The 27,324-nt window shown below is 33.4% G+C and overlaps 2 protein-coding genes across 10 annotated transcripts in view; one reads left to right on the top strand and one right to left on the bottom strand.

Annotated features, from left to right (window-relative positions):
- LOC142619575 (uncharacterized) overlaps positions 1-26,753 on the top strand; it is a 73,205-nt gene extending 46,452 nt beyond the window's left edge. For 2 of the 9 annotated variants that reach the window (XM_075792721.1, XM_075792720.1), the window contains 7 exons: positions 4,404-4,486; positions 23,574-23,689; positions 23,760-23,848; positions 23,975-24,049; positions 24,282-24,389; positions 25,992-26,087; positions 26,355-26,753. In XM_075792721.1, the coding sequence (XP_075648836.1) occupies positions 4,404-4,486; positions 23,574-23,689; positions 23,760-23,848; positions 23,975-24,049; positions 24,282-24,389; positions 25,992-26,087; positions 26,355-26,621 (834 nt within the window). In that variant the 3' untranslated portion in view covers positions 26,622-26,753. Of the gene's footprint in view, positions 1-4,118; positions 4,487-21,225; positions 21,728-22,740; positions 22,762-23,560; positions 23,690-23,759; positions 23,849-23,974; positions 24,050-24,281; positions 24,390-25,991; positions 26,152-26,354 lie in introns of those variants that run through there. The other 7 variants (XM_075792724.1, XM_075792718.1, XM_075792722.1 and 4 more) reach the window with 7 other exon arrangements.
- Positions 14,619-17,540, bottom strand: LOC142619576 (ethylene-responsive transcription factor ERF027-like). The gene has a single exon (XM_075792728.1). The coding sequence runs from the start codon at positions 17,381-17,383 to the stop codon at positions 16,754-16,756; it is 630 nt and encodes a 209-aa protein (XP_075648843.1). The 5' UTR covers positions 17,384-17,540; the 3' UTR covers positions 14,619-16,753.
- Positions 26,754-27,324: the final 571 nt, after the last annotated feature.

Here is a 27,324-nt window from a genome sequence, read left to right as displayed (position 1 = left end):
TGAGTGTAAACAGTAACAGGAAATTATTATTTTTTATTGTTTTCAGTTTACAATTTTCAGTTCTGAGCAAAATAAGCGATATCTAAACGCAACCTAGATATGTTATGTGTGGATCCCTAAACCTTAGTGCTTTAATATATTATTATTTTCTCTCAATTTAAATTTCCTTTACCAAACCATCAAAATCTTTTCAATTAAACTTTATTATTTTAGTTTTATTCTCTTGTAGTTTGCTAATCAATTCCATTTTTCCAGTGGATTCAACTTTAGATTTATCGAGTTATTACGCACTAAACACGATACAAATATCCTATTTTTTAAGATACAAATATAGTTTTACGCACTAAACACAAGAAATTGATGAAAATAAGCTTATCCAAATGCAGACATAATTTCTAAACACCATATTGAAACCAAGTCTAAAAGCTTCCACATGTTACGCTATAAAATAATTATCTTTATATTCTAAACACGTGATTACTTGTCTAATCATTCTTCGTCTATCTTGAAACAATTAAAATTAAAATGAAAATAATCTCATCCTAATACACGCGCGCACACACACATCATTCTTAAACTAAGTTTTGAAAGCAGGTTAAAAAAAAAAAAAAAGAATCCACGTGTTACGCATAAATCCTATCAAATCATTATCCTTAAATTGTACACATGTTATCATAGCTCTGATAATTTTCTATCTTGAACAATCAAAATCAAGATTCCTTATTTATCAGAAATTTGGGGGATAAAAAAAAGAGAGAAGAATAAAGCAGACATGTGTAAGGCAATCAAAGGGAATGACTGAACTTTTAGTAATGCTTGACAACAATTTTCACAAAATATTTCTATGAGAATTGATTTTTTTTTTTTAAATATTTTTTAAAATTATTTAGCCAAGAGACTATATCAGATAAATTAACTAAAATCATTTCATGACAATTGAGTTGATACATTTTATTGATTCTTACTTAGATCTACCTTAACCTCAAAATTTTTGGACAAAATTTAGCACTACAAAAAACGGGGTCTATAGCCGCGTTTCAAAAACGCGGCTATAGACACCGAAAACGCGGCTATAGACCTGAAGCCGCGTTTTCTATGGTCGCGTTTACAACCCCGGCCTAAGCGGCGCAGCAACAGACCCTGCGGGTCTGTAGCCGCGTTTTTAAAAACGCGGCTATAGACCAGACCTGAAGCCGCGTTTTTGAACCACGGCTATAGGCTTCAGGTCTATAGCCGCGTTTTTAAAAACGCGGCTATAGTCAGCGACCTATAGCCGCGTTTTTAAAAACGCGGCTATAGTCAGCGACCTATAGCCGCGTTTTTAAAAAACGCGGCTACAAACCTGCTTTGAGCTGCGTTTAAACCGCGGCTATAGGTCTTTTTAAAAACAAAAAAAAAAAATTTACTGGGGTTTTTTTTCCCCCAAAAAATTCAAAAATTCAGCTTTTTTTTAAAACAAAAAAAAAATTTCTGGGTTTTTTTTTCCCCAAAAAATTCAAAATTCAAACAAAATTTTTTTTTAAATTAAACACAAACCCAAAAAATTTAAAATCAAACACAAAACCAAAAAGTTTAAAATCAAACACACCCAGAAAATTCAAAATCAAACACAATATACTGACAGTACAAATGCAACGTTCTCCAAAATATAACAATACAAACCATGAATCTCCTCTCATTCAACAAAACCAACCCAAATTTAACACTAAATCCATTCAAAGAACACAAAAGCTCAAGAACACAGACCTATTTAAACATAATCACAATATCAGCAACACAATAGCAAAAATAACTTCTAGCAAAAGTATAATACCCGTAAAAAAAATTAGAGAATTTTTACCTCAAATAGTAGAGATGAGTGAGCCTTTAGCTTTTCTTATGAAGTTTTCCAGTGACCCTTGCTTGAAAAATGAAGTATATGGTGGTGTGGAGTGTACCGGTGTGTGCGTTGTATTGAAAGAAAAAAAGAAGGAAAGAGAGAAAAAAAGAAAAGAAGAAGCAACAGTAAAGAAACGAAGAAAAAAAAAAGAGCTGTGTTGGAGTGAAGAAGGAAAAAAAAAAAAAAAAAGAGAGAAAGAAAGGAGAGCTGGGCGTGACTTGCAGAGAAGAAAGAAAGAAAGAACCCAAGAAATTTCTGGGTTCTGGGTAGGTGGGAAAGAATGACCAAAGAAAGAAAGAAAGAAAAGATAAAGAAAGAAAAGATAAGAGTGGGGGTAGGTGGGAAAGTGGGGTTCCGGGTTTTTTTATTGGTGTTACCTATAGCCGCGTTTTTCAAAAACGCGGCTATAGCCCCTCCCTTATATTAAAAAAATAATTTATTTGGACGCACGTACAGCTCATCCTTTTAAAAAAAATATATATTATTTCACTGGACCTATAGCCGCGTTTTTGAAAACGCGGCTATAGCCCCTCCCTTATAAAAAAAATATAATTTATTCGGATGCACAGGTCATCCTTTTAAAAAATATTTATATATATATATTATTTGACTGGACCTATAGCCGCGTTTTTGAAAACGCGGCTATAGCCCCGCCTTTATATAAAAATAATAATTTATTCGGATACACAAGGCATCAGTTTTAAAAAATATATATGGACCTATAGCCGCGTTTTTGAAAACGCGGCTATAGCCCCCGTATTAAAAAAAAAATTTATTTCGATACACAGGTCATCTTTCTAAAATATGTGTAATATTTGACTGGACCTATAGCCGCGTTTTTGTGAAACGCGGCTATAACCCTCTCTTATAAAAATTTTTTTCTACTGTACATAGCACCCCTTAAAAAAAATATTTTTGTCTGGACCTATAGCCGCGTTTTTATAAACGCGGCTATAGTCCGGACGTAAAACGCAGCTCAAGGCCCTAGAAACGCGGCTTTAGACCTAACCTATGGCCGCGTTTAACAAAACGCAGCTATAGGTTGGGTCTGAAGTCGCGTTTCTAGGAAACAGGGCTATAGGTTTGGTCTATAGCAGCGTTTCTTTTAAACGCGGCTATAGGTCAGGTATAGCCGCGTTTTTTTATAAACGCGGCTAAAAAACGCGGCTATAGCGCGCGTTTTTTGTAGTGTAGGTACAATACTTTAGGTGATGTTCCTTAAACTTTCATCTTAAAATTCAGCCATATAACTATTTAACTAAAAAATATACTCGCATTCTATCAGACAAAATCCATACAGTTGAATCTTAAGAGAGGAACCTAAGTAGTGACGGCTTGATGCATTTAGGGGCCTAAGTCGAAAATTGATTATATTGTTTTAGATACAAAATTACTACTAATTAATATACAAAACGTAGAATTTTTTCTTTTTTTAGAAATTTTATAGACACAAAAATTTGACAAAACTTTTCACACTTGTTGATGTGGCAGATTGATAGTGGTAAGTAAATGAGTGGGATTAATGGTAGACCTAGATGAAAACTATTAAACGTTTGCTACCTCAATTCTTATTATTATTTTATTTTTTAAAAGTGCAACATTCACAATATTTTTCACAACAAATCCTAGGTTTTAAGTTGCTTATTGTTTTCTATTTTAAAACACCACGATAATTATTTTTTGCCATCAATAACAGGTTGTAGCAATCTATTATTTAATATTTGTTGTAAAAGTATTGTGAAAAATATTGTAGACGTAGTATTTTTTTTTCATTTGATAAAAAAATATTATTTTATTTATTGATTATAAATAACAGTATTGGTTAAAATTTTGGGGCATTTTTTTTACTTGGGCCTTAGGTGACTGCATCTATTGCTTTTACTATTCAGCCGAACTTGAACTTAAGGAACAACACCTAAGTATTGTACCTAAATTTTGCTCATTTTTTTATACTATTATCAACTTACCATCATTAATTACTGAATAATGTTAAAGACACATAAAATAACACAATTTTACCACAACTTGTCACATGGCCAGTTATGAGTAGTAGAAATGTGAAGGTAGGTTCATGTGGAGACACATCTTTACTATTTATAACTTATCATATAATGAGTTATAATAAAAATTGTGTCATTTTATGGATACCTACTATTAATCTTAATAATTGTGAAAAAATTTTGTCACTCTAAACTAATGACTACCTTTTCTATTCTAGGCTCACGGTCGTGGCCGTTAGTTTTTAGTTGCCTTATCCAAATTCTGAAACACAAAAGAAAACTCTGATTTTCATAAGGGACACAAAACCCACATGTCTTCCTTCATTCTCATCCGTGGAGACCCTCAAATCAACGTTCCCAATTTTTACCACCAACCCATTTTTCTTCAAAACAAAACCTCCTAAGCATCCAAGTTTTCAATCAAGCCACCCCCACCAGACTTCGATTTCACAGAACAGAAATTTTGAATGAATCTAGAGCCAAAATAGCCCAAACTCACCCTCAGTTGTTTGCGTAAATCTCAGGATCGACTGTGGAATGTGGATTTTGTGCGCGTTATGCAGGCTGTGAAACCGGACGATGTGGTGGTGGAGCTATGTAGAAGCAGGTAAGTGTGACTTGGTTTTTGGATATATGTGAGGGTGTGTGTGTGTATTAATTTGAATTTAGTATGTTGATGCAAATCATGAATTTAGTATTTTGAGAGCTTTTTACCGGTTGCCTTGCCTTTCCATGTCAAGCTCAAGGGAAGGTGTTTGACAAGTTTTCACATAATTATGGTGGTCAATAGTTTCCAAGAAATCCCAACTCTGATTTACAGTCTAGACAAAAAATAAAATCTCCCATGGAATTGTATTTATATGATTGATCCACCCATGAGATTCCTTTTTTCCTATTCTTTTTCTTTTTCTATTTTTTGGGTGGGGTGGAGTGCGGTGAGTGTGAGACAAGCATAAGAGGTTATCATTATGTCCTTGTTTTCATGTTTTGCATCGACATTCAAAGGAGTCATCTGTCTAAGTGAAACTAATGGAAAATGATTCTCTATATTTAAAACAAATCTAAAAGTGTACACATGACCATGTTATTTAAAATTGACAGTCTGAACACTGTTAGATCTAGAAATAAAGTCTTAATCATGAAATTGATGAAACTGAGAGGTATTATTCAGTTAGTTATATGTGAAGTTTCAAATATATATATATATATATATACACACACACACACACTGCCCCATATAATTAGCAATTGAGAATAGGCACTAATAACATTCAATTCTTTAATTAGAACCATTGAGCTCCACATTTAAAATGATTTACAATAACCATCCTAACTAGGCTAACCTTATTGTAACTCTTCCTTCCATATACGAAGCAGTTGAGGGGAAGGTCTTCACCCTTGAAGGCATCTTGCATCACTTTGCTTGAATTCAATGAAGTGGTATGAGTTTGCAGCCATGAACCTTAGAACACCTTTTAACGCTAGCACATAACATACAACCAAGGGTAAGATACAAAAAGAGCCGACATTTATGCAAGAAACTGATTTAATATAGTGCAAGGTCTATTAGAGAGACTAAATAATACTTTTGAATTCAAGTCACATTTTATCTGGAAATAGCAATAGATTAATTTCCTTGAGCAGATTGTCTTTACAGATTGCAACAAGAAGTAACATGATTGTCAAATTTATTTATCTTCAATCCACATCTTAACTTCAATTGTTACAGAGTTCATTTTTAAGCTGGAATTACATACACTGCCAATGATGGTGAGCTTGGCCAACAATTTCTTTCAAATATGTTTTCTTTGAGTGGGACTGAGTTTTTTGTGCATCTTCATTATATGCCTTATAGAAACTAGTTACTGAAAATCCTAAGGGCAAGGGTAGGTCTACTGCTGGTGATTTTTTCCTCAAAACTCTCTTCAGAAATTAACCGTCCTTTTTGTGATGAAGTATTTGCTTTAGAAAATCCAAACAAGTACTTAAGAAATGACTTACAATGCTACACATGTTTTTCTTTAGAGCATCTCGAATTCTTGATTTATAATTTTTTTTTCTCTCTAAAATGTAGTTTTGAGCTGCTTAAAAAGTATCTGAAGAAGTTGGTGCTCATATTTCTGGTCATATTGATTGCTATTTTAGCAATTATGGTATATTAGTCGTAGGTGCGTACAACGTACGTGATAATTTTTTTTAGATAAAATACTATTTTGGACATCCTAAACTTTGTAAAGATTGTTTTTTTATAATTAGTTTTATCATATTTTTCATGATCTCATATGTAATGTTATGGACCATTATCATATATTTGCTGGTAACTAATTTGCATAACAGAGACATTAAATGAGAGGTTGAATTATTCATTAATTACATTTTAAAAAGTCACGGTGTATGAGAATTATAAGAGCGCACACACGCGCCCACACACACACACATGAAATTTCAAAAAATGAGATTATAAAATTTTTCAATTTTATTTCTTATATAATTTCTATTATTATTGGAGAACATTTCATTTTTAGTGATGATAGGAAACATAATTTCCCTAATGAGAGTTTGATTAGTTTTAAGTTTAAATTTTGTATTATTATATATAATTGTTGATTATTGATTTAATTTAGTGAATGTAATGGTTGGTTTTATTGAACTGTAAAGTTTTTAATGTCCTCTATATGGTTATCTATCTTATTTTTTTACTCCTCTTGACCACTTCTATATTTTCCATTAAACGGTTACTAAATTGACGTTAAATTTCATTTCATTTTTTCTTTGTTACTTTGTATGTACCCTTGCTAGTTGTAATTTCATTAATGTCTTAAATAGTTATAAATGTAGTTAAGTTAGTGGTATATCAAAAGTTTTTTTTTCCTTATAAATTTTCAAGGAAATATAAAAGGGATTTCTCTAGTCTGGTTTCAATTAATTAAGATATCCATAATATCTTAACGGAAATAATAATGAGCCTTTTTTTTTTTTTTAAGTATGAAGTGGTTAGGTTAGTGGTATGTCCAAGTTTTTTTTTATTTTATTTTATTTAAAATTAAATGAATTTCCAAGAAAATGTAAAAGGCCTTTTTTTGAAAAAAAAAAATTGGTGACTTTTTGAAGAGTAGAAATATGTTTTATTTTTTTTATTTTTTATACAAGATAGAAATTTTACTCTAGTCTAATCTAAGTGTATATGTGTGTGAAGCTCCCTTCCGGAGACTTGAACTCCAGCCCTTGCTCCCCATACCCCACAAACACTTAATATTTATAGAGTGACCATCGTGCAATTATTTTAATTACCTTGTCCATAGATTTCATTATTTAGTTATAACCATCTAAATTAAAGTAAATGAATATATAAAAAATTATATGTAGAGTTACAACAGAACACGATGAATAAGTATAGATAATATTTTTTGTTTTTGTTTTTGATTCTTCATGAATCATTATTTCATTGTTTAGTTACAAATATCTAAATTAAAGTTTTTTTTAGAGAAGTCTAAAATAAAGTAGATGAATATGTAAAGGTAAAATTATATGATGAAAAGTTAAAACTACCTGAGATAAATGTTTAACCATTGGTAGATGGTAAATATGTGTTTTTTTGAAAACTAAAAGTAGGCTTGATTACTTTAGCTGGAACTATATAACTATGTAATATTGTTGCGAGTGGTTCCATAGTTTGCAAATAATCAAGTTTGGTGGCCTTACAAATAATCAAGTTTGGTGGCCTTGCAAAAAAATTTACATGAACTCCTTTTTTGTGACAACTTTATTTTTTTGGTTGAACTTAAGAATATTAAGACTTAAGTTACAACATGTGGTAGCGGTAAATCGTGCTAGTGATATAAAAAATAGAAATGTTTAAATATTTAAAATGCATTTTTAGTAGATTGTAATATAAAACATTTTTTTCTCAAAATTTTTTGTAACTTTTCCCATAAGATCAATATTGTTGGCATCCTTTAAAGATGATGCATAATTTTTTGAGAAGAATAAGAAGAAGTAGAGAAGGTGCTAACACATAATATAAAATTATTAAGTTTGCTTGATTTAAATTTGTGGCAAAAAAAATTAATATATCTATGATAAAGGTTTACAAATTGCTCAATCTGTAGGCCCAAACACATTCAAAGAATGCTATCTAAATTATAAATTCTATGGCCTTTTATCACACAAATATTTTAATTCCCCTAATACATGGTAAAGAAGGCAGGTTTGTGTCTAGCCATTTTCTTGAGTTGTGTTGCATAATTTAATGATATGGAGGATGTTATTAAATTTGAATGTTGAGTAAAATATGATGAGAAGAAAAAATAGTAAAAATAAAATATATAGCAATAAACATCAAATTATCAAAGTTATGTTATGTAATATAATAACACTATATTATTATATATTATATGTATAATGCAGTAGGATAATATTTAACAATAAAAAAGATAATAACTTAAAATGCAAAACTAAATTGTATCAATTCAAAGTAGAGTTCTAATTAACACAAATTCATCAACCTAAAGTATGGATGTAAGAAAAATAAAAATAAAAAATAGAAAAAACAAAAAAAACAAATTGAGAGGGAGAGAGAGAGAAGTAACAATTTTTGTGTGAGAAAACTACACAGAGAATAAAAGAGAAAATGTCAAATTTATAGTAATATGATTAGAATAATAAGAATCAAAATAAAGGAAGATGAAAGGATAAATAAAGAGTGATATTAAGTTCAAAAGTAGTGGGGAAATGAAAATTTAAAAATGAGAGAGAAATGTTGGAAAATTAATAATAAAAATGATGGTTAAAAGTTTTTTAATTTTTAAATAATGGAGTTTTGAAGTCACCTTAGATAAGTAAATGTTTTAAAAAAAAATATTGGAAAATTTGAAATAAAAAGAATAATGACGTGACTGCTAATGTGGCTCAACTGGAATGTAGTAACAATAAATACTATGCTTTATCTTTTAGAAATAAATTATTGGTAATGTCTTGAAAGCTAGATTTTTGAGTTATACATAATACCAAATAACAGATTTTTTTTTGAGAAACAAATAACAGATTTTCAGTTTGTCCCATTTGTGTTCTTGCAGCTTGAAAGGCCTTGAAATCTTTTGGCATATGGACTGAGAAAGTAAGTTTGGTGTCCTCGTTATTTGTAGGATAACATCATCGACTGATATGTCCAGGAAGAGTCTTAAGGTTGATCACTTAAATTGTAATATGAATGATTTCCTCTTGATGTCATTTAATTGAATTGCATATCATGATCAGTTATAGCATGAAGTTAGGAATTTCACATGAGGATGTGATGAACATGTAGATGATTTCTTGAGAGTATGGTCATTTGAGTTAAGATCTGTCATCATCTTGCCATACATGAGTAGATATGACCTTAAGAAGGCAATTCCATGACCTTTTTTTTTTTCATAAAAATTGGGTGAAATAAAGATTCATGTAATGATAAATATGATAATCTATCAACATGAATTGGATCTACATGTTTATGCGTGAATTTTCTATGTTTGATTCCTTGGTCATGTGAATTGAAATAGTGAAGTTTGTTTTCAGGTATTCAGGTTTTTTTTTTTTTAGGTTCATTTATTTATTTATTTTATGTAATCTCACGTGTTAGAGCACTTGCACCAATCATTACAAAATAGAAAAGGTACATAATTTTACACATTTTTGCTCAAAATTTACTCACATCAACCCCTCTATAATACCGTGCATTTCACTATTGCTACACTAATCATGTATATTTACACGGTTATTGTAGCTTTTTATTTCATTTTTCTCTCTCTCCTCTCTCATCCGATTCTCTCTCTTCCTCTACTCTCTTTCTCCTCTTATATTCTCTTAAATCCAACAACAAATCTATACAAATCACCACATTCTCAAACTTATTCTAAATCTAGATCCCAAATTCATTAAATCCTCTCCTAAAAAAAATCATCAAATCCATATAAATAATCAAACCCAAATTGCAAAAGAAGAAGAAGAAAATGCAAAAGTAGAAGAAGAAGAAGAAGTAGCAGCGGAGAGCCCAAAATCACTGCACACAGTAGCAGAGAAATCTGCCCAAATTACCACCTAAATTGCAAACCCAAAATAATTGCCCATAATCAAACTTAAATTGCAAAAGAAAAAGGAGAGGGAGAAGAAGAAGAAGAAAAAAGAAGTAGGAGAAGACAAAAAAGAAAGAGAGAGTGTTCAGAGAATTAATGAGTTTGGAGTGTGTGGTAAGGTGGGTGGGGCCGTGGGTAGGTGTGTAATAATTAAAAAAAAGTAAAAAAAATATTATTTAAATAAAAGAGGGTGTATTATGGATAATCTTATGGAAGTGTTTTTGCAAAATAATTGCGTAAAAAAATAGAAAATGTGTATAATTTTACATATTTTTGCTCAAAATTTACCTACATCAATCACTCTATAATATTGTGCATTTTTATTATTGCTACAGTAACTATGTAAATTTACACGGTTATTGTAGCTTTTTATTTCATTTTTTTTCTCTCTCTCCTCTCTCATCTGATTCTCTCTCTTCCTCTACCCTCTTTCTTCTCTCAAATCCAACAAAAAATTTATACAATCATCAAATTCCTCAAACTTATAATAAATCTACATTTCAAATTCATCAAACCCTCTCCCCAAAAAAAAAAAAAAAAAAAAAAAATCATCATCAAACCCAAATTGCAAAAGAAGAAGAAGAAGAAGAAGTAGCAGTGGAGAGTCCAAAATCACCGCCCAGAGTAGTGGAAAAATTCGCCCAAAATTTAAAAAAGAAGAAGAAGTAGCAATGGAGAGCCCAAAATCACCGCCCACAAAAGTGGAAAAATCAGCCCAAAATTACCACCCATATTGCAAACCCAAAATGACAGCCCATAATCAAACTCAAATTGCAAAAGAATAAGGAGAAGAAGAAGAAGGAGAAGGAAAATGAGAAGAAGAAGATGCATACGAAAAAGAAAAAGTCTAGTGTCACAACAAAAGGTACAATTTGTGCCACAACTTGCCACATGGCGAGTTATGGTTGGTGGAGAGTGATGGTGGGTCTACCCCTTCACCAACCACAACTTGTGCCTTTTGCTGTGACACTAGAACTTCTCTACTAAAAAAGGAGAATGAGAAAAAGAAAGAGAAAGAGTGTTCAGAGAAGTAATGAATTTGGTGTGTATGATAAGGTGGGTAGGACCGTGCGTAGGTGTGAAATAATAAAAAAAAGTGAGAAAATATTATTTAAATTAAAAGGAGAGTGTTATAGATAATTTAATGGGGGTGTTTTTCCAAAGTAGTCGTGTAAAATAAAATAAAGTATAATAAATAGAAAGTTTTAGATAGATTGATACGAATGCTCTTATTTGACTCATTCCTTGATTTTTGTTTAATGTATGACATGACATTGATTTATGATTTTTTTTTATTTTATTTGATGGGAGTGATCATTTGCCATTAATTCCTAGGAGACATCTTCAGATTGGGCAAGATTAGTATGTCGCTAAGCCTTCAAGTCTAAATCAAAGGATTTAGATTAGTTCACGTCCAATGTAAGTTTGCATTTTGCTTTAATTCATAAAAAAATAAGAAGTAATTTTACATTTTCTTAGTTTGTAATTATAGATAAAAGCAATGCAATTTTTCTTTATTTTGCAACAAGGTAAAAGCTAAGTAATTTTCTTATTTCATATTTTTGTTATGATAATGTAATTTTAGATTAGTTAATAAAATACATATATTATTGGGTTTCTTGATTTTATCCCAATAATAATCGACTCCATTCTACTTTGCTCAATTTAGGGAAATAAATATGGTCAATTGAGCCTCCAATTTGAGACTCATTATCTAGGGCAATACCCATAAACTCCAGGTGCTATGGGTCGAGGTTCTCACACTTAAGCATAGCAACATCATGAACAACTTATGGGTATTAGTATTACTCTTTCTTGTAGCCAAGTCTACCATACATGAAACACATGCTTCCAATACCCTTATAAAAATTCAATTGAGCATATTTTGCAATCTTCATAAATGTTTTGAGTAGCTCATCATGGTTTACCTGAACACAACCAAACAAACCTGCTTCTAGAACCAAGAATAGTGTGGGAATCAACTTAGAGAACTTGATTGATGAAACTACTAATTTGCTATAAATTATTTAACTGTAGCACTTGATAGGTAGCTTCGAATGAACCCAAGCCCAAATTGATAGGAGAAGGTCCAATAGATAGCACAAACATTTCTTAAATAAAGAGACCGTCTAACACAAAAGAAGTTCATAAGATAAAAAGTAATAGTAGAAATTATAGGAGTTAAGGACGAAACCACGTGAAATTTCGTGACTTGCAAAGAATCATTGTGAGAATCAAAACTCATACCTTATATAGCAATTACTTACACTGTTTTTCTGGTGAATTCTTTCGCTTAGGCCTTTAATTAATCATTTTCGTTATTTATTGTATTTTTTCTTTTATTATTGGAGTAATTTTCAATTAAAATTTAGAATAAGGTCTTACCTTTTTGGGACATCTAATATAATCGTAGAATTTAATTTTGTAATTTTCTCAATTTTGCTTTTTTTTTTTGATAATTTTAATCTAATTTTGTGCTTAACATGAATTAGATTTTTCAAGCTAGGAGTGTTTTAGAGTTTTTAAGGGTCTCCCGGCAACTTTAGGATTTTTTTTTTTGTGGTTACGTGTTATATTTCTTACCGCTTTCACTTTCGTTGAGAAAAAATGCCATAAGGTTTCAAATGGTTATATACCTAATACCTTTACTATGAAAGACAAATTATGGCTAGGAGAGAAGGAAGACGAAAACCCTCTTCAATTTGGTCTTCATCATCAAAGACCCACTTTTTCTCAAGCATATCCCTGTCGAAGAAAGCTTGCTAAAAGGCTCCCGTGATACAACCCCGAAGCTTATCTCTATACTCTGTAGCGAGTAGTGTCCCTATTAGTTTGATCCCTCAACAAAGCCACTAGCCCTTGAGCCTTGAGGCTCCAATTTCCCCGTCTCTGGTTCTTTTGGTACTTCTCTGCAGCTATGCAACCTCTTTAATTGTCAGAAAGTTCGTACAAGTCCCACTTTCAATCTTTCATTTTCAAATGCTTATAAAGAAATTAATAGGACAAGGTTATACAGGACCATGGGGGTCTAGAACAGAGACATGTTTCTGACCCCCTGACACCCCCCACCCCCAAATATAATAATAAAGGGGAAAAAAAAACCTTTTCGAATTTGGATGGTTCCTACTTCCTATCATAATAAACCAACATTGAGTATCACATTTTCAAAACAACTGATGTGCTAGCTAATTACATTAGTGCGCTAACATTAGTTGTTCTAAAAGAGTTTTATTTTAATACACTAAAAAATTATTTTATCTATTAAAATTCTTTTTTTTGATGAACATCTATTTTAATATAACATATAACATTTAACAATATACTCCACATTACATTTCTTATTTTTAACATAAAACCTCTAAAATTTAAAATAAGATTAATCTTTTATTAATGAGACATGGTACCTTGCAGTACAAAATGCTGAATTTTTATGGCATTTGAGAGATATGATGTTGGGTTGTTTCTTATGTTTGGTGTGCTAAGCTGTTATTATATGTTACCCACTACAACAGGTGAATTTCTTTCAATAATAACCTCTCTTCCACACACACACACACACTATGTCACTATAACCTCATAATCATAAAATCTAATACCTACTAATAACTTTTTTTCCTTAAAAGACGAAGAAAGAAAAAGCAATATATATGTATAGATCCTAAAAGAGCATTAGCATTTAGCATTGATAGTGTTAAAAAACCAAATTGTTATTTTAAGCACTTCAAATACTAAAAAACATGCTACAATGATGGTGTTATATCTAAAAATTTTTGCGATATCCCCCGTAAGAGCATTCTCACTAGCACTAGCACTTGCACTAGCATTAGCATTGCCATATGTTGGCAAATTTTACCATTTTCCCACAAAAACCAAGCTGCATCCATGCTACTAATTGTAAATTTTTTTACAATACTGCTACGTTACCATCTTACATGTAAGATGATACTGTAGCAGCTTGTATATATTTTTTAATAATTTATTCTCTCTCCTCTAGTTGTCTCCACTTTGTCTCTCTGTCTCCCACATCTCTCTCTCGTTTCTTTGCCCCTTCCACATATAATTCTCTCTCATTTTCTCTGGTTCTTTCTCTGTAGCAGTGAAGCCTCAGTCCGAATGTGGAGACTGGCGTTTGGTTTCTTTTGGTTTGGCCCCTCTCTCTGTTTCAATGGTCACATTCCAATCTCTCTCTCTCTCTCTCTCTCTCTCTCTCTCATATATGCAAAAATAAAATTAGTTTCTTTGAGATCGGCGTGGTCGCGAGGCTGGTGGCGTGGTGGCATTTAGATCAGCACGGTGGAGATCGGCGTGGAGACCGATGTGGAGACTGGTGTGGAGATCGGCATAGAGACCGGCGTGGAGATCGGTGTTTGGTGGGTTTGGTGGTGGTGGCATGGTGGCCAGTTTTTGGTTTTGGTTCTTGCTATGGGTTTCTTGGTGATTCTTGCTGTGGGTGTCCATTTGGATATGGGGTGGTGGGTTTTGGCTTGGGTTTGATTCTGTCCTTGGATTCTCATTATGGTTGTGACTGGTGTTTGGATTGGGGCTGTGACTGATGGTGATTGTTTATGGTGGCGAGGCTGGTGTTTGTTATGATTGGTGTTTGGATTGGGGCTATGACTGATTCGCACCGTGTGGTGATTGTTTGTTTGGTTATTGAGAAAGTGAGGGAGAAGTAGGGATAGAAATTAGAGAGAGATTGATAATTTCCAATGTGGGTTCCGAATGGTGGGTTTTGATGTGGGTTCCGATGTGCAAGGTAGATACTGATTTTGGATTGGATTTTTTTGTGGGTTCATGGTGGTGGAGGTGGGGGTGGGTTTTTTTTAAAATTTTAAATGGCTCATTTGTGGGTTCACAGTGGTGATGGTGGTGGTAGTGGTTTTTGGGTTTTGTTTGGGTGGGTCACAGTGGGTTTGCTAGTTGGTTCTTCGGTCACGACGTGTTTGTTGTGATGGTGATTTTGGTGTGGTGGTGCCTCTGTCGTTGGTGGTGGTGTGGTTTGGTGTGGTGGCGCATTTGTTGTTGGTGGTAGTGTGCTTGAGATAGAGAGGCAGTGACAAAAATTAGAGTAAAATGAGAGATAGAAAATTTTTTATTATTGTATAATTTATATTATTTTAATATATTGTATTTAAAAATAAAAATTGAGATGGTATAATTGATAAAATAATTTTTTGAGATAATATAATTGATAAAATTAAGATAATATAATTGATAAAATAATTTTTTAAAATAGTAAAATAAGATAGAATAGCTGCTATCTTTAAGAGTTCACCGTAGCTCCAAGGGAAAACAAAGATATAGTTTATTTGATGGGGTACTTTTTCTCATTAAAAAAATGTTCTCTCTCTCTTTTCCTCTCTTCAATCTTCTCCCTTTTCTACTCTCTCTCTCTCTCTCTCTCTCTCTCTCTCGCTTCTCCCTCCCTCTTGGCATATGTAGATAATATTGCCTGCTCATTTTCTGTAATGGTCAAGTCTTTGTGATGTGATCTTCTACATGTCAAAGAAATTATAGAGGAAATGATGAAAATTGGTAGTGTTGAAGTTGCTTATACTTTTGGGGTTGAGGAAACATTTCATCCTCAGTGGTTGTGGTAGTTTGTGGTGGGTTTAGGAAAAAAATTTTGCAGTGGGTTGTGAGTGTTTGTGGTGGCTGGTTGTGGGTGCTTTTGGAGTGGGTGGTGGGTTGTGGCGATTTTGTAGCTGGTAGTGATGCTTTTTGAAGTGGGTATGTGGTGGATGTTGAGGTGGGTTTGTGGTGGTGGTTGGTTTTTTTTTTTTTCCAATTAGAGTTGCAGTGGTTTTTTGGTGCGTTTGATATGATTTTTTTTTTGGGACTGTGAGTTTATGGCTGTGGATTGTGACGGTAGGTTGTGCTGGCAATGGGTTTTGCTTGGTGGTTGATCTTGCTTCATAGAAGAGAGAGAAACAAAGAGGAAGAGAAATAAAAGACACAACGGAAAAAAGTAAAAATTAAAAAATAATAATAATTTTTTTTTTAAATGAAGTAATAAAGTAAATAAAACTATTGATGTTTAACCTATAATAAGGGTTGTATCAGTACCGTTAACAACACAATTTTAGATAATTTTTTTAACTTTTTAACAGCCCTTCAATTTTTTACAATATTTTTTATTTCTTTTGACAATTTTTCTGACAATTTAATTTTTTTTTTAATAAAACACAAAAAGTAAAACGTTAAAAAGTACCAGCAATATTTGTTAACATTTCCCAATAAAGTAAAACTATAAAATTGATAAAAGTAAAATTTTAAAGTGCAAAATTTTATCACTGGCAAATGCTCTAAACTTGAGAAAGTTCCAATAATAGTAATAACACATTGCAAAAGTACTCAGAAGTCTCTTCAGACTTTACCGAAACTCTCCAGCATATTACTACATAACATTAACATATATATACAGCAGCAGCAGCAGCAGCAGCAACAACAACAACAACCAGCCACAATAGCAGCAGCAAAACGACATTACTCACTTACTGCAAAATCAAGCACCTAATTCTTCTACCAACCTGCCTAGCTACAGGCACGCTTCAGTAGTACAAAACCCAGCATGGAGAAGCTTATCCTAATAGCTAATTCAACCAAAAAAAAAAAAAGAAGAACAAATCCCAAACTAAAAAGCCAGTACAAATTGGCCGTACATGGGTTTGACAAAGGTTCGTGCATATGCTACCTTAACGAGATTCCGCGGCATTTAAAAAAAAAAAAAAAAAAAAAAAAAACAGCACCACACATTATTTAATTTAGGTATAACTCCATAAATTATCTCCACCTCCACCAGACTCATCCGATGACGATTTTGACTCAATCCTCGGCGGACTCACCAGCATTCCCTCCGCCATGTCCACCAGCAAATTCGGCATGTTCAGTAACTCTTCCTCATCAACAAACTCCTCCTCTACGCGACTCGCCGTTTCCACATTCGTCTGCGCTCCTCCTCGGCTACTGCTCTCCGACTCGGTCCGCACCCTCGCCGCCTCCGCCGCACTCGCCGCCGCGGCACGTATATCGCTGGCCGACGCGGTAGCCGGTGTCGGGTACGTCAGCCTGGAATTCGGGAAGTTCAAGGCCGTGTCGTGCCCCTTCAAAGCCAGCGCCGCCGCGTCGTACGCCGCCGCCGCCATATCCGGCAACGGGTACGTCCCCAGCCATATGCGCGTCGTTTTACGTGGCTCGCGAATCTCGGATACCCATTTGCCGCTCCGCTTCCGAATCCCCCGATACATCGAGTGCCTCCCAGACAATACGGGTTGACCCGAAGACCCACCTGGAGATTGTGCGAGTCTTGGTGACGTGGCATCGGCATCAGGAGTTGGAGTTGGTGTGTCATTCGGATTTTGGGGCACGTTAAAAGGATTGTAATTGCTGGCCATGCATATATGGGTATATAGTATGTGTTTTTTTTGGTACGGATGTTGAAATGTGGCAAAAAGTTTATAATATGGTTTTCTTTTTTTGTTTTTCTTTTTTGGGGGGTTGTGATAAAATGTTTGGACTTTGGAGAGCTTAAGGTTGCTTAATGTGATTTGAATTGAGGTATTCATTGTTGGATTTTATAAGAGGAAGTGAATGTGAAGCAATGGGAGAAAGCGTGGGCAATTCGTGGCTTGGTACTTTTTTTTTTTTTAAGGAATTGAAGAAGTGGGCACACGTATTGGGTTACAATTAAGCAAAATTAGCTGTAATTTATCTGGTTTTCCAAACGTTTCAATTTCTCTCGTGTGCATTAAAGAACATGGAACCTTCAGAACCTTGGATTTCAATAATTTCATTGATGATTTTTATTGTTGCTGATCATTGGTCTTTGTTCGTGCTTACCTACCACTCTGTATTTATTTTGCTCTGAATATATAGTACGACTTTTTTTTAGCTTTTATGGAGCTCATGTGTTTTGACAGAGATATGATGTAGACAGTAGTAGACTATTGCTTAATAGTTTGAGCAACTGCAATATGCTTTGAATCTAAAGCTTGAACTTTCATCCAGTTGTTGAGTGTTAGGAATCATTTTTCATTTTTAGAAGATCGTTTTATGGATTTTAGCCAATAAAATTAACCAATCCTAGTCCTTTTCTATGGATAAAATTTAGGAGTGATTTGTCTTATTAGAGTATCATTGTTGGAGTTTGCTTTTCTAAGGAGGAAAACAATTATGCTAATCGTAGAATCGATTATTGGTATGAACCCTCATGACTTAGCTATTTGCAAGTTTAAAGTTGTCTGTTTTAGTAGTGATAAGTCCCACTATTATGCAGGTGGTCTCATGCCATTAATGAGTATAGTTTGAGTGAGCTGGAGCCAATGATCATACCTGTGAACTTTAAAAAGAAAATAAAAAAGTAATTATGGTACCATCAATTAAATGTATTCCTTTATTATTGTGTGGACCCATGGACAGAGCCATCATTGGACTAGGGGGCAACAGTGCTCCAATTTTTTTTTTTTTAAATATTATTATATGCATGTGTATCAATTTTAGTAAATTTGTTCTATAAAATTACATTTTGTTTTCATTAAACAACACCATTAATTCTTCTAAGAATAGTACTATACTCACGAACTTTTTTACAAACTATTTTTGTAGTAAATTCTTATTGGTTCGCATATGGGCCTACTATTTACATCACTTTTTTATTTACTAGTAACTACTTATCACATTATTAATTTATAAAAAAGTTTAAACCTCCAGCATTTTTCTCATTTTAGTGACCATAAAAAAATTTATAGATCTAAAATCTAAAACAAAATACACAAGCCCCATAAAAATAGCTCAACAAAAAAAAAGAAAAAAAGAAGCTCAATTAACTAATTTTATCCAAAATAAACAAACTTGCCCTTTAAAAAAATTCTAAACAAAAATAATTTTGTTCTTATCCATTAAAAAAAAAAAATCAACAGCTAAGTAGTATCTGTGTTAGAGGTTGAAACCACCAGACACAACCAATAGTAAAACTACCCCCTAACTTAAAGTTCTAGCTCTGTCCCTGTGTGGACCTTTGGTAAAGTTCTAACTAAGTCTTTAACAATTGGTCCTAGTCTTGGTTGGTACCAGAAATTTGATTCTTAGCCTTTCCTGTTTGGAAATATTGACTTTTGAAAATGTAATTATACCATGCTTGGTTTTTTAGAAATTTGAAAATACTCAAATTTTTTTTATGGATGATTTTTGCATCTTTTTTTCAATGAAAGGAGGATATTTGATTTATTTTTAAGAATTATATCTAAACTATACTCTTATTCCCAAGCCTTTTGTAGCTTATATGATACTTCCAGTGAAAACATTAAAAATTGGGTAAAAAGCCTTTCCCCCTCTCTAAGTTTAGAAAATGAACAAATACCTTAAATTAGTTACTTTTTTAGTTAAATCCAATAAAATCACAATGATTACGAATGAAATTTAAGAAACCAACAATGCAATCTTTAACTCTTTCTCTTCCTTATGGTGTTCAACTATAATTTCTTCAAAAAAATTCATTAGATTTAGCTGAAAAAGTAACAAATTGGGAGCATTTGCTTATTTTTCAAATATAATAGGGAAATTAATTGGTTTCAAAGATAAAGTGGGGAATTGTGAACTACCCCAGTATAAAGAAGGGGAAGTGTTTTTTTTCCCCTTAAAAATTCAATTCTACAAATGGAAATATCGTCTAATATAATAGTATATTTTAAGGTCATGTTAACAAATGCCTTTAGAGTATTGGTTAACAATCTATTTAGTTTTGACATAACTTTTATGAGAAATGAAAAATATTGTCAAAACATTAATTGTTTTTTTTTTTTCATAAAAACTTTCTTTAAATAAATTATTAACCAATATTCTAAGAGTATTCGTTAGCATTTTTTTATATTTTAATTACTGGTTGTTTATCCGTATGGAAATAAAATCAACATAAAAAACATAATGGGATAGTTTCCTGTATTAGCAAATACCTTTCCTTTTCAACTATTTGATAACTTTCTCGTAGTTTCTAAACACGGTTTTGAAACAAATCCAAAAGGTCCTCAAAACTCAAAATCTAGCTAGCTTCCACGTGATGCGCATTAGTCCTGTCAAAATCACTGTCCTCAAAATAGCACGCATGTTTGAATATTAAAAAAAAAAAAAAGCACACATGTTATGTACCATAATTCTTGTATCACTTTACTAATCTAATCATTCTCTGCCTCCGATCACCAAAATCAAAGTCTTTTAATACCACTCCTGTAAAAAAAAATATAAAAGTTGTCAAATAAGGGTGCGTTTGTTTCAGTGTAAAATATTTTCTGGTAAAAATATTCTTGAGAAAATAAAATATTTTCAAGTGTTTGGCTATATTATGAAAATTATTTTAGAAAATGTTTTCAGGTGTTTGATTGCATTCTAAAAACCCAAATTTCTAGTAGTTTCTCACATTTTCCCAGCCATTTTCTCAGCTTCCAAACAAATTTTATAATGAAAAATTTCAGTACATACAGTTAACAAATCAAAAATCCATTAGCTCCATTCATTCACAAGCTAAACTTGGTCAAACTGAGAGAGAGGGTGGAATAAAGAGTGAGAGATTGAGGGAAAGAGAGATAGATCGGGAAAGAGATGGAGATGGGGTCAACGAGATCGATCTTCAGCGGCGGCGACGAGATCGGTCTTGGGTGGCGACGACGAGAATGAGATGCAAGGCTTCGATTTAGATGACGGTGACGTTGAGCAAGAGGGAGAAGAAGAGTCGAGGAAGGAGAGAGAAAAAATAGGAAGCTTGGCTAGCACGTGATCTGGGCGGTGGGGCGACATGATCTTAGCTAGTTGGAGCTTGGCTGAGGTGAGCTTAAAGATGGGTTTTGGACCGTGTGAGGAGTGTGCTTGAGTTCTCTTTCTTCAGGTGTGGTTTCCTAAAAATGTTTGAAGGTAAAATCAAAGTGTAAATGATTTTACACTTTTAGTAGCTTATTTTATAGTTAACGGGTTGCTGAATTTTTGTTTGATCGTATTTTCTGTGAGTACCAAACATATATGAGGGTGTAAAATAATTTCCTAAAAGCATTTTTATGTGAAACAAACGCAGCCTAGGTTAATTCATTTTTTGTAATCTTTTTCTACAAAAAAATTTTAAATTTTAAATTAATACACTTAATACATCCATTTACTCTTTATAGGCCAGAACTTATATATATATATATATATATATATATATATATATATATATATATATATATAAGACCAAGTTACCGCAAGTGGGACAATCAAGGTCGTTGAAGTTAGTTGCCTTATCCAAATTCTGAAACTCAAGAAAACTAGTGCTCCAATTTTTTTAGTCCACCAAACACATCTAACTCCTTAATTCTTATCCATGGAGAACCTCAAATCAACCTTCCCAATTTTCACCACCAACCCATTTTTCTTCAAAACAAAAGCTATCAAACCATCCAAGTTTTCAATCAAGCCACCCCCACCAGACTTTGATTTTAGAACAGAAATTATGCACGACTCTAGAGCCAAAATAGCCCGAACTCACCCTCAGTTGCTTGATTTGGCTAATAATGGGAGCTTGGTATTGATTGAGAAAAGTCAGTATGGTCCTGTACCAGCATGGAGGACCGAGTTTGTGGAGCCTGAGGCGATATGGTTGGTTGGAACTACGCATATATCAGAGGGATCAGCTGTGGAGGTTGAGCGCGTTGTGCAGACTGTGAAGCCTGATAATGTAGTGGTGGAGCTATGTAGAAGCAGGCAAGTGTGATTTGGTAATTGGGATTTTCTTTTCTTTTTTTGGGGTTTGAATTTAGTTTGTTGATGCAAATTTTGAATGTTTATTGAAGATGTCAAATCCGAATGCATTAGGATGTTGTTTAGTATTCTAAAATGCTGCTCTATAAAAGACATTTCCTCAGAATGGAGAAATGCTACTGTTACGAAATTTTTAGGGCTTTTTACTGTTGGATATATGCTTGTGAGTGGAGTTAATATAACAAAATTTGAACCAAACTTACAAGTTTTTTTGATTAATGATGTCTCTTTATGTTATTATTATTTCTCCAATATTTACCACTTGCCCTACAACTTGCGAGGGAAGGTGTTTGACAAATTTTTAAATGGAAATGACATTGTGAGGATTCTAACAATCATTACTATCATAGTTTATAAATCAATATCCTTGACCACTGGAAAGTGCCAATTTTCAAGGATAAAGCCAGCAATCTCACCAGGAATCTCTGATTTACAGTCTAGATGACAGTAAAATCTTCTCTCGGATTGCATTTATATGATAGGAAGGACACAACCTTGTCCAAGATGGTTGTTCCTTTTAAGGGGGTTTTACTCAATTCCTTTGAATCCCAACTTTTGATGGTTTCCAATCCATGCCAGGTTGAGCTCAACCATGTTGGTGAGAGTGAGACAACAATTAGGGGTCATTTAAGTGAATCTACATGGGTACTCAGCATGATTGTCCTTACTTTCATTTTTGTCATTGACATTTGAAGGAGTCCATGTACATCTTACACTTATGTGTGGAGTGCCATATGTTGCCCCTAGTAGTTAGCAATTGACAGTAGGCACTAGTAGTCTAGTACCGTCCACTCGTTTTTCTAGAGTTAGAACCATTGAGCTTCACATTTAAGATGATTTACAATAACCGTTGTAACTCTTACCTCTGTATGCAGTACAGGTCAGGGGAAGGTCTTCACTCTTGAAGACATCTTGAATCACTTTGCTTAAATCCAATGAAATGGCTTGAGTTTGAAGCCATGAGGGTGCTACATTACTTACTTACAAAATGGTGCATACATGAACCTTAGAACACCTTTTACACTTGCAAATAACATACAACGAAGGGCAAGAAAAAGAATCAACATTTATGCAGGAAATTAATTTTATAGAGTGCAAGGCAAGGAAGCAAGGATGGGCCGATTTGGGTAGTGCACCCAAGTCGGATTTGCGTGGATGCGGCTGCACCCGCGACTGTGGACAAATTTTTTTTTTGGACGCGGCTTGATTCAGGCCGATTTGGTTTGTAACAACTCAAAACAAGACCCAATTCGGTCCAATATGGGCCGATACGGTCCGAAACAGGACCCAATTTGGTCCGATATGAGCCAAAATTACTTGTTAAAAAAAAACATCAAAGATTAGATCAAAACACACTGTTTTGTTGGTGGACTTTAACAGAAACAACACTAAAATCATCTCAATTCCCACTTTATTATCTACTATTGCTCTTAAATGGATATATGTTTACCGTTATATGAAAAAATAAATGCTTAGCTATATATAGAAAATATAAATAAAAATATATTTTATAATTAATTAATATACATATCCCGCTGCACCTGTCCTACTTTTTCAAAAATTGCCTTGTCGCCGCACTGCACCTGAACTCGAATCCGCACCCGCGCTCCCTAAGTGCAAGGTTTGCCAGAGAGACTAAAACTTATTACTTTTGATTCAAGACACATTTTATTTGGAAATAGCATTAGATTAATTTTATGAGCAGATTGTCTTGACCATTAGCAAAAAGAAGTAGCATGATTGTCAAACAAGTTTATCTTCAATCCACATCTTAACTTCAATTGTTGCAGAGTTCATTTTCAGAGCCGGAATTATGTACACTTCCAATGATGATGAGGTTGGCCAACAACTTCGTTCAAATATGTTTTCATTGAGTGGGACTGGGTTTTTTGGTGCTGTTGGTCGTAGCATAAACTTAGGTAAGCTTTAATTTGATCTGCACCTTTATTATGTGCCTATGAAAACTAGTTACTGAAAATCCTAACGCAGGGGGTCAGACTGCTCTTGCACTACGTCTACTGCTGGCGATTTTTTCCTCAAAACTCTCTTCAGATATCAATCGGCCTTTTGGTGATGAGGTAGTTTTTTATTTATTTATATATATATTTAAAATAAACCTAAAGTCCAATCAAGGACTTAAAAAGCACCATATAAATGTGTTTCTTTGGAGCATCTTGATTTACAAAATTTTCTATAAACTGTAGTTCCGAGCTGCTCGAAAAATATCTGAAGATATTGGTGCTCAAATAGTTTTGGGTGATCGGCCAATTGAAATTACGGTATGGACCTATGTATTAAGTCTTGCATACACATGAGACAACTTGATCAAATGATGCTAAAATATCCAGCTAGTTCTTAACTTCTATTTCTGGTCATATTTATTGCTGTTTTAGCAATCATTGCTCTACATTTAGTATATTTATTGGTTCTTGTTTTGTAAGCTGGATTTTTTAGTTATGCATAATTTGCCAAATAACAGAATTTCCATTTTTCCTATGTGTGTTCTTGCAGCTTGAAAGGGCTTGGAAGTCTTTGACATGGACTGAGAAACTAAGTTTGGTGACCTCAGTTATTCGTGGAATAACATCATCATCCGATATGTCTAGGAACAGTCTCAAGGTTGATCCCTTACATTGTTTAATTGTCATCTAGGTAATCCAATTTTTTCGTTGTTGAAGTCTGATGAGAGAGAGAGAGAGAGAGAGAGAAGGGAGGGGGGGGGGGAGGGAGATCTATAGAAATGATTGGTTCTATACTATCTGAAATTAAACTACTAAAAGAAAAGGGAAAAAAAAAAAAAAAGAACTTGCCTGAAATTATATGATTTTTTGATTCTGCATAATCTCCTGGCTGTTACAGATCCCGCGCCTCTATTGAAGTTTGAAAATGAAGTGATAACTTTAAGTCTTTGGATTGCCTGTTTCATCTATTGAACTTGAGAAAGCCTTTGTTCCACTGAACTCGGGTTCATTACAGGAATTGTTTTTCACCATCTCCTAGTCATTTGTTTTCACCTGTAGGATATCATTATCGGTTTGTTGTACCAGGTAAGGAAAAATGATGATATACTGATTCCTAACATGTGCTAGAAAGCTATATTGCCTTACATGGCTAGGACCATAGAAATTGGTGGCTAGTCTCTTACAGTGTTACCTAAGTAAAAGCTAACAGTGTCCCTAGGGGGAAAGAAGGGGAAGAGGCAGTACTGCATATGTTATTAAAATGGTGTTCTTGTCATATAGAAACTTTAGATCCTTCCATTACTCGACCATTTGAATGCTGTTTCAACCAGGATGGCAATGAAACCTACATTTTAGGGTTAAAGTGTGTTTCTTTCTCAATTAACACATAAGAGTGAAAATGTAGTAAATCTTACCCTTAGTGTATTTTTGTATTAATTGGACTGTTAGACATTTTAAGTTTACTGTTCTTTTTCTATTTAGACAAAAATTTCCCCACAACTCTATTTTTATCAATCCTAGTGTTATACCCATGGATGTAGTGTTGGGTTTTGTGGAGCTTAGTTGTGTTTAATTTGGATTATGACCGACCGAAATAATATTCTTATGGTTTTTAATGGGAGTTTCTCTGAGGTTTAGTCCTTGGAGCGGAGGCTTGGGCTGATAGGCTTAGTCCACGGTTTTTAATGGGAGTTTTGGCCCTTTTTGTAGCCCATTGTGAATCCTGTGCACAGGATAGAAAAATTGTTGTTTTGGAGATTAGGGTTTAATGTTGTTTTTTAGAGAGAAAATTGTACTGTTGCATCTTGTATTTTCTCTTGAGAATGGTGAAATCCCTAACTTCGTAGACGTATGCAAATTTTCAAACCATGTAAATATTATCTTGTGTAATTGTTTTCTTTGGCACATATGTTTCTCTATTTTTGCATCTCACACATTTGGGAATTTCGTGCATATTCCCATTTCACGTAGATGTCTTGCTGATGCCCTTATTAATGATGTTTTCTGTTCTGAAGGATTGGAATTAATTGTCCAGCAGGATAGGCCTTTATAAAGGAAAAATAAAATTGTGAACAAGATCCACAAAAATAGCATTGAGTGCAATAGCAACAGGAAATGCATTAACAAAAGTTTGAGCTATTAGGATGTAAAGTCAAAGTTAGCTGTAATATTCAATTTTTCTTTGCATTTTAGACCGTAGTTCAACAGTATGGTGACATTAGCATGATTATTCCTTTAGAATTTTTACGACCTATTGCAGGAACCAAGTTCAGATGATGGAACCTTTCAGCTCTATGAGCAGCTCAGTTTTTCATTTCCATCACTCCTGCAGCCTCTTATACACGAACGAGACACTGTAAGTACTCCTCAGCCAGAAAACCACTAGAAAGCTGCAATGTCCAACTCCATGTTAGATATGGGTACATTCTCATTTAATTAGAGTTTTGAGGGAAAGAAGAAAAAATTGTGCAAGGACTTACAATTTTCATATAGTTTTGGTGACTTTAGTGTGGAAAATTTTAATCTTTGCTGACTCATTGTATCATAGTAATCGTGCATCATGTTTCTACTTTACTAAGGCCTATAATTTCCATCTAAAAAATATATGCTACTGCTTTCTCAGTACCTAGCATGGTCACTAAAGAGGAGCAAAGCTGTGAATAACAGTAAAAGAGTGGTGGGGGTGATTGGAAAAGGCCACATGAATGGTGTGATCTACGCACTAGTATCAGACCTAGGAGACTTGCGATTTCGGGACCTTGCAGGGAAGAGGTCAAATGGTGATGGCTCCAACCGGTGGGTTGATGGTCTTCTTAAGAGTTTGGTTAGAGATACTGTAATTGGCATTTTGTTGTGGGCATTATATGAAGCAATAAAAGGTAGAATATAATGTTCAATGATCCTGACTTTCAATTATTGTCAGTTTGTTCAAGATTCAAGTTAGAAAAGGATTAAAAAAAATTGAATGATAATTTGAACAACAAGTATTCTTTTATAATTGAAATATAATTCTTATTTTGTATGCCCTGTTCAGGAAAGAAAAATGATTATTTGTGTGGCACCAAGTTTAAGTTGTTAGTATTTGTTAACATGGCTCTGTAGTCTTTCTGTTTCTAAAGAAGTGGAAAAATAAAATTGTCAGTGGAAATATGAATCTTTCCAACCGATTGAAGAAACATCATTTTATGTGTTACTAGTGTCGTTATCAAAAGTCTTCCTCTCATTTAGCAAAATAAGTGAAGTGCATTTGATTTTTTTAGTTGTGCTAAAAAAAAATAAAAAGTTATTTTGACACATCAAAAAGCTTATATATTTTAACACATCAATTTACAATTCACCTATAAAATCAACATCTATTCTATATTTATCAAAAAGTTGAAGCGTAGCATTTATTGTTGCTACGCTCCTATTGAGCCACATCATCCATCAATTTCCAACATTTTTTATCTTATTTTTAACTCTCTTTTCTCTTGTTAATTTCTCAACTTAATGTTATATTTTCTCTAACTTTTTCCCTCCCTTTTACCTCTTCATCTCCCCACTAATATCTATCTTAATATCATTTTTCCAGTATCCATTTATCTTCCTTTATT

Source organism: Castanea sativa, chromosome 12, assembly GCF_040712315.1.
Source record: "Castanea sativa cultivar Marrone di Chiusa Pesio chromosome 12, ASM4071231v1".
In the NCBI taxonomy this organism is placed as follows: Eukaryota; Viridiplantae; Streptophyta; class Magnoliopsida; order Fagales; family Fagaceae; genus Castanea; species Castanea sativa.
Note: the sequence above shows the minus strand (reverse complement) of the source record. Positions and strands in the feature narration are given on the sequence as shown.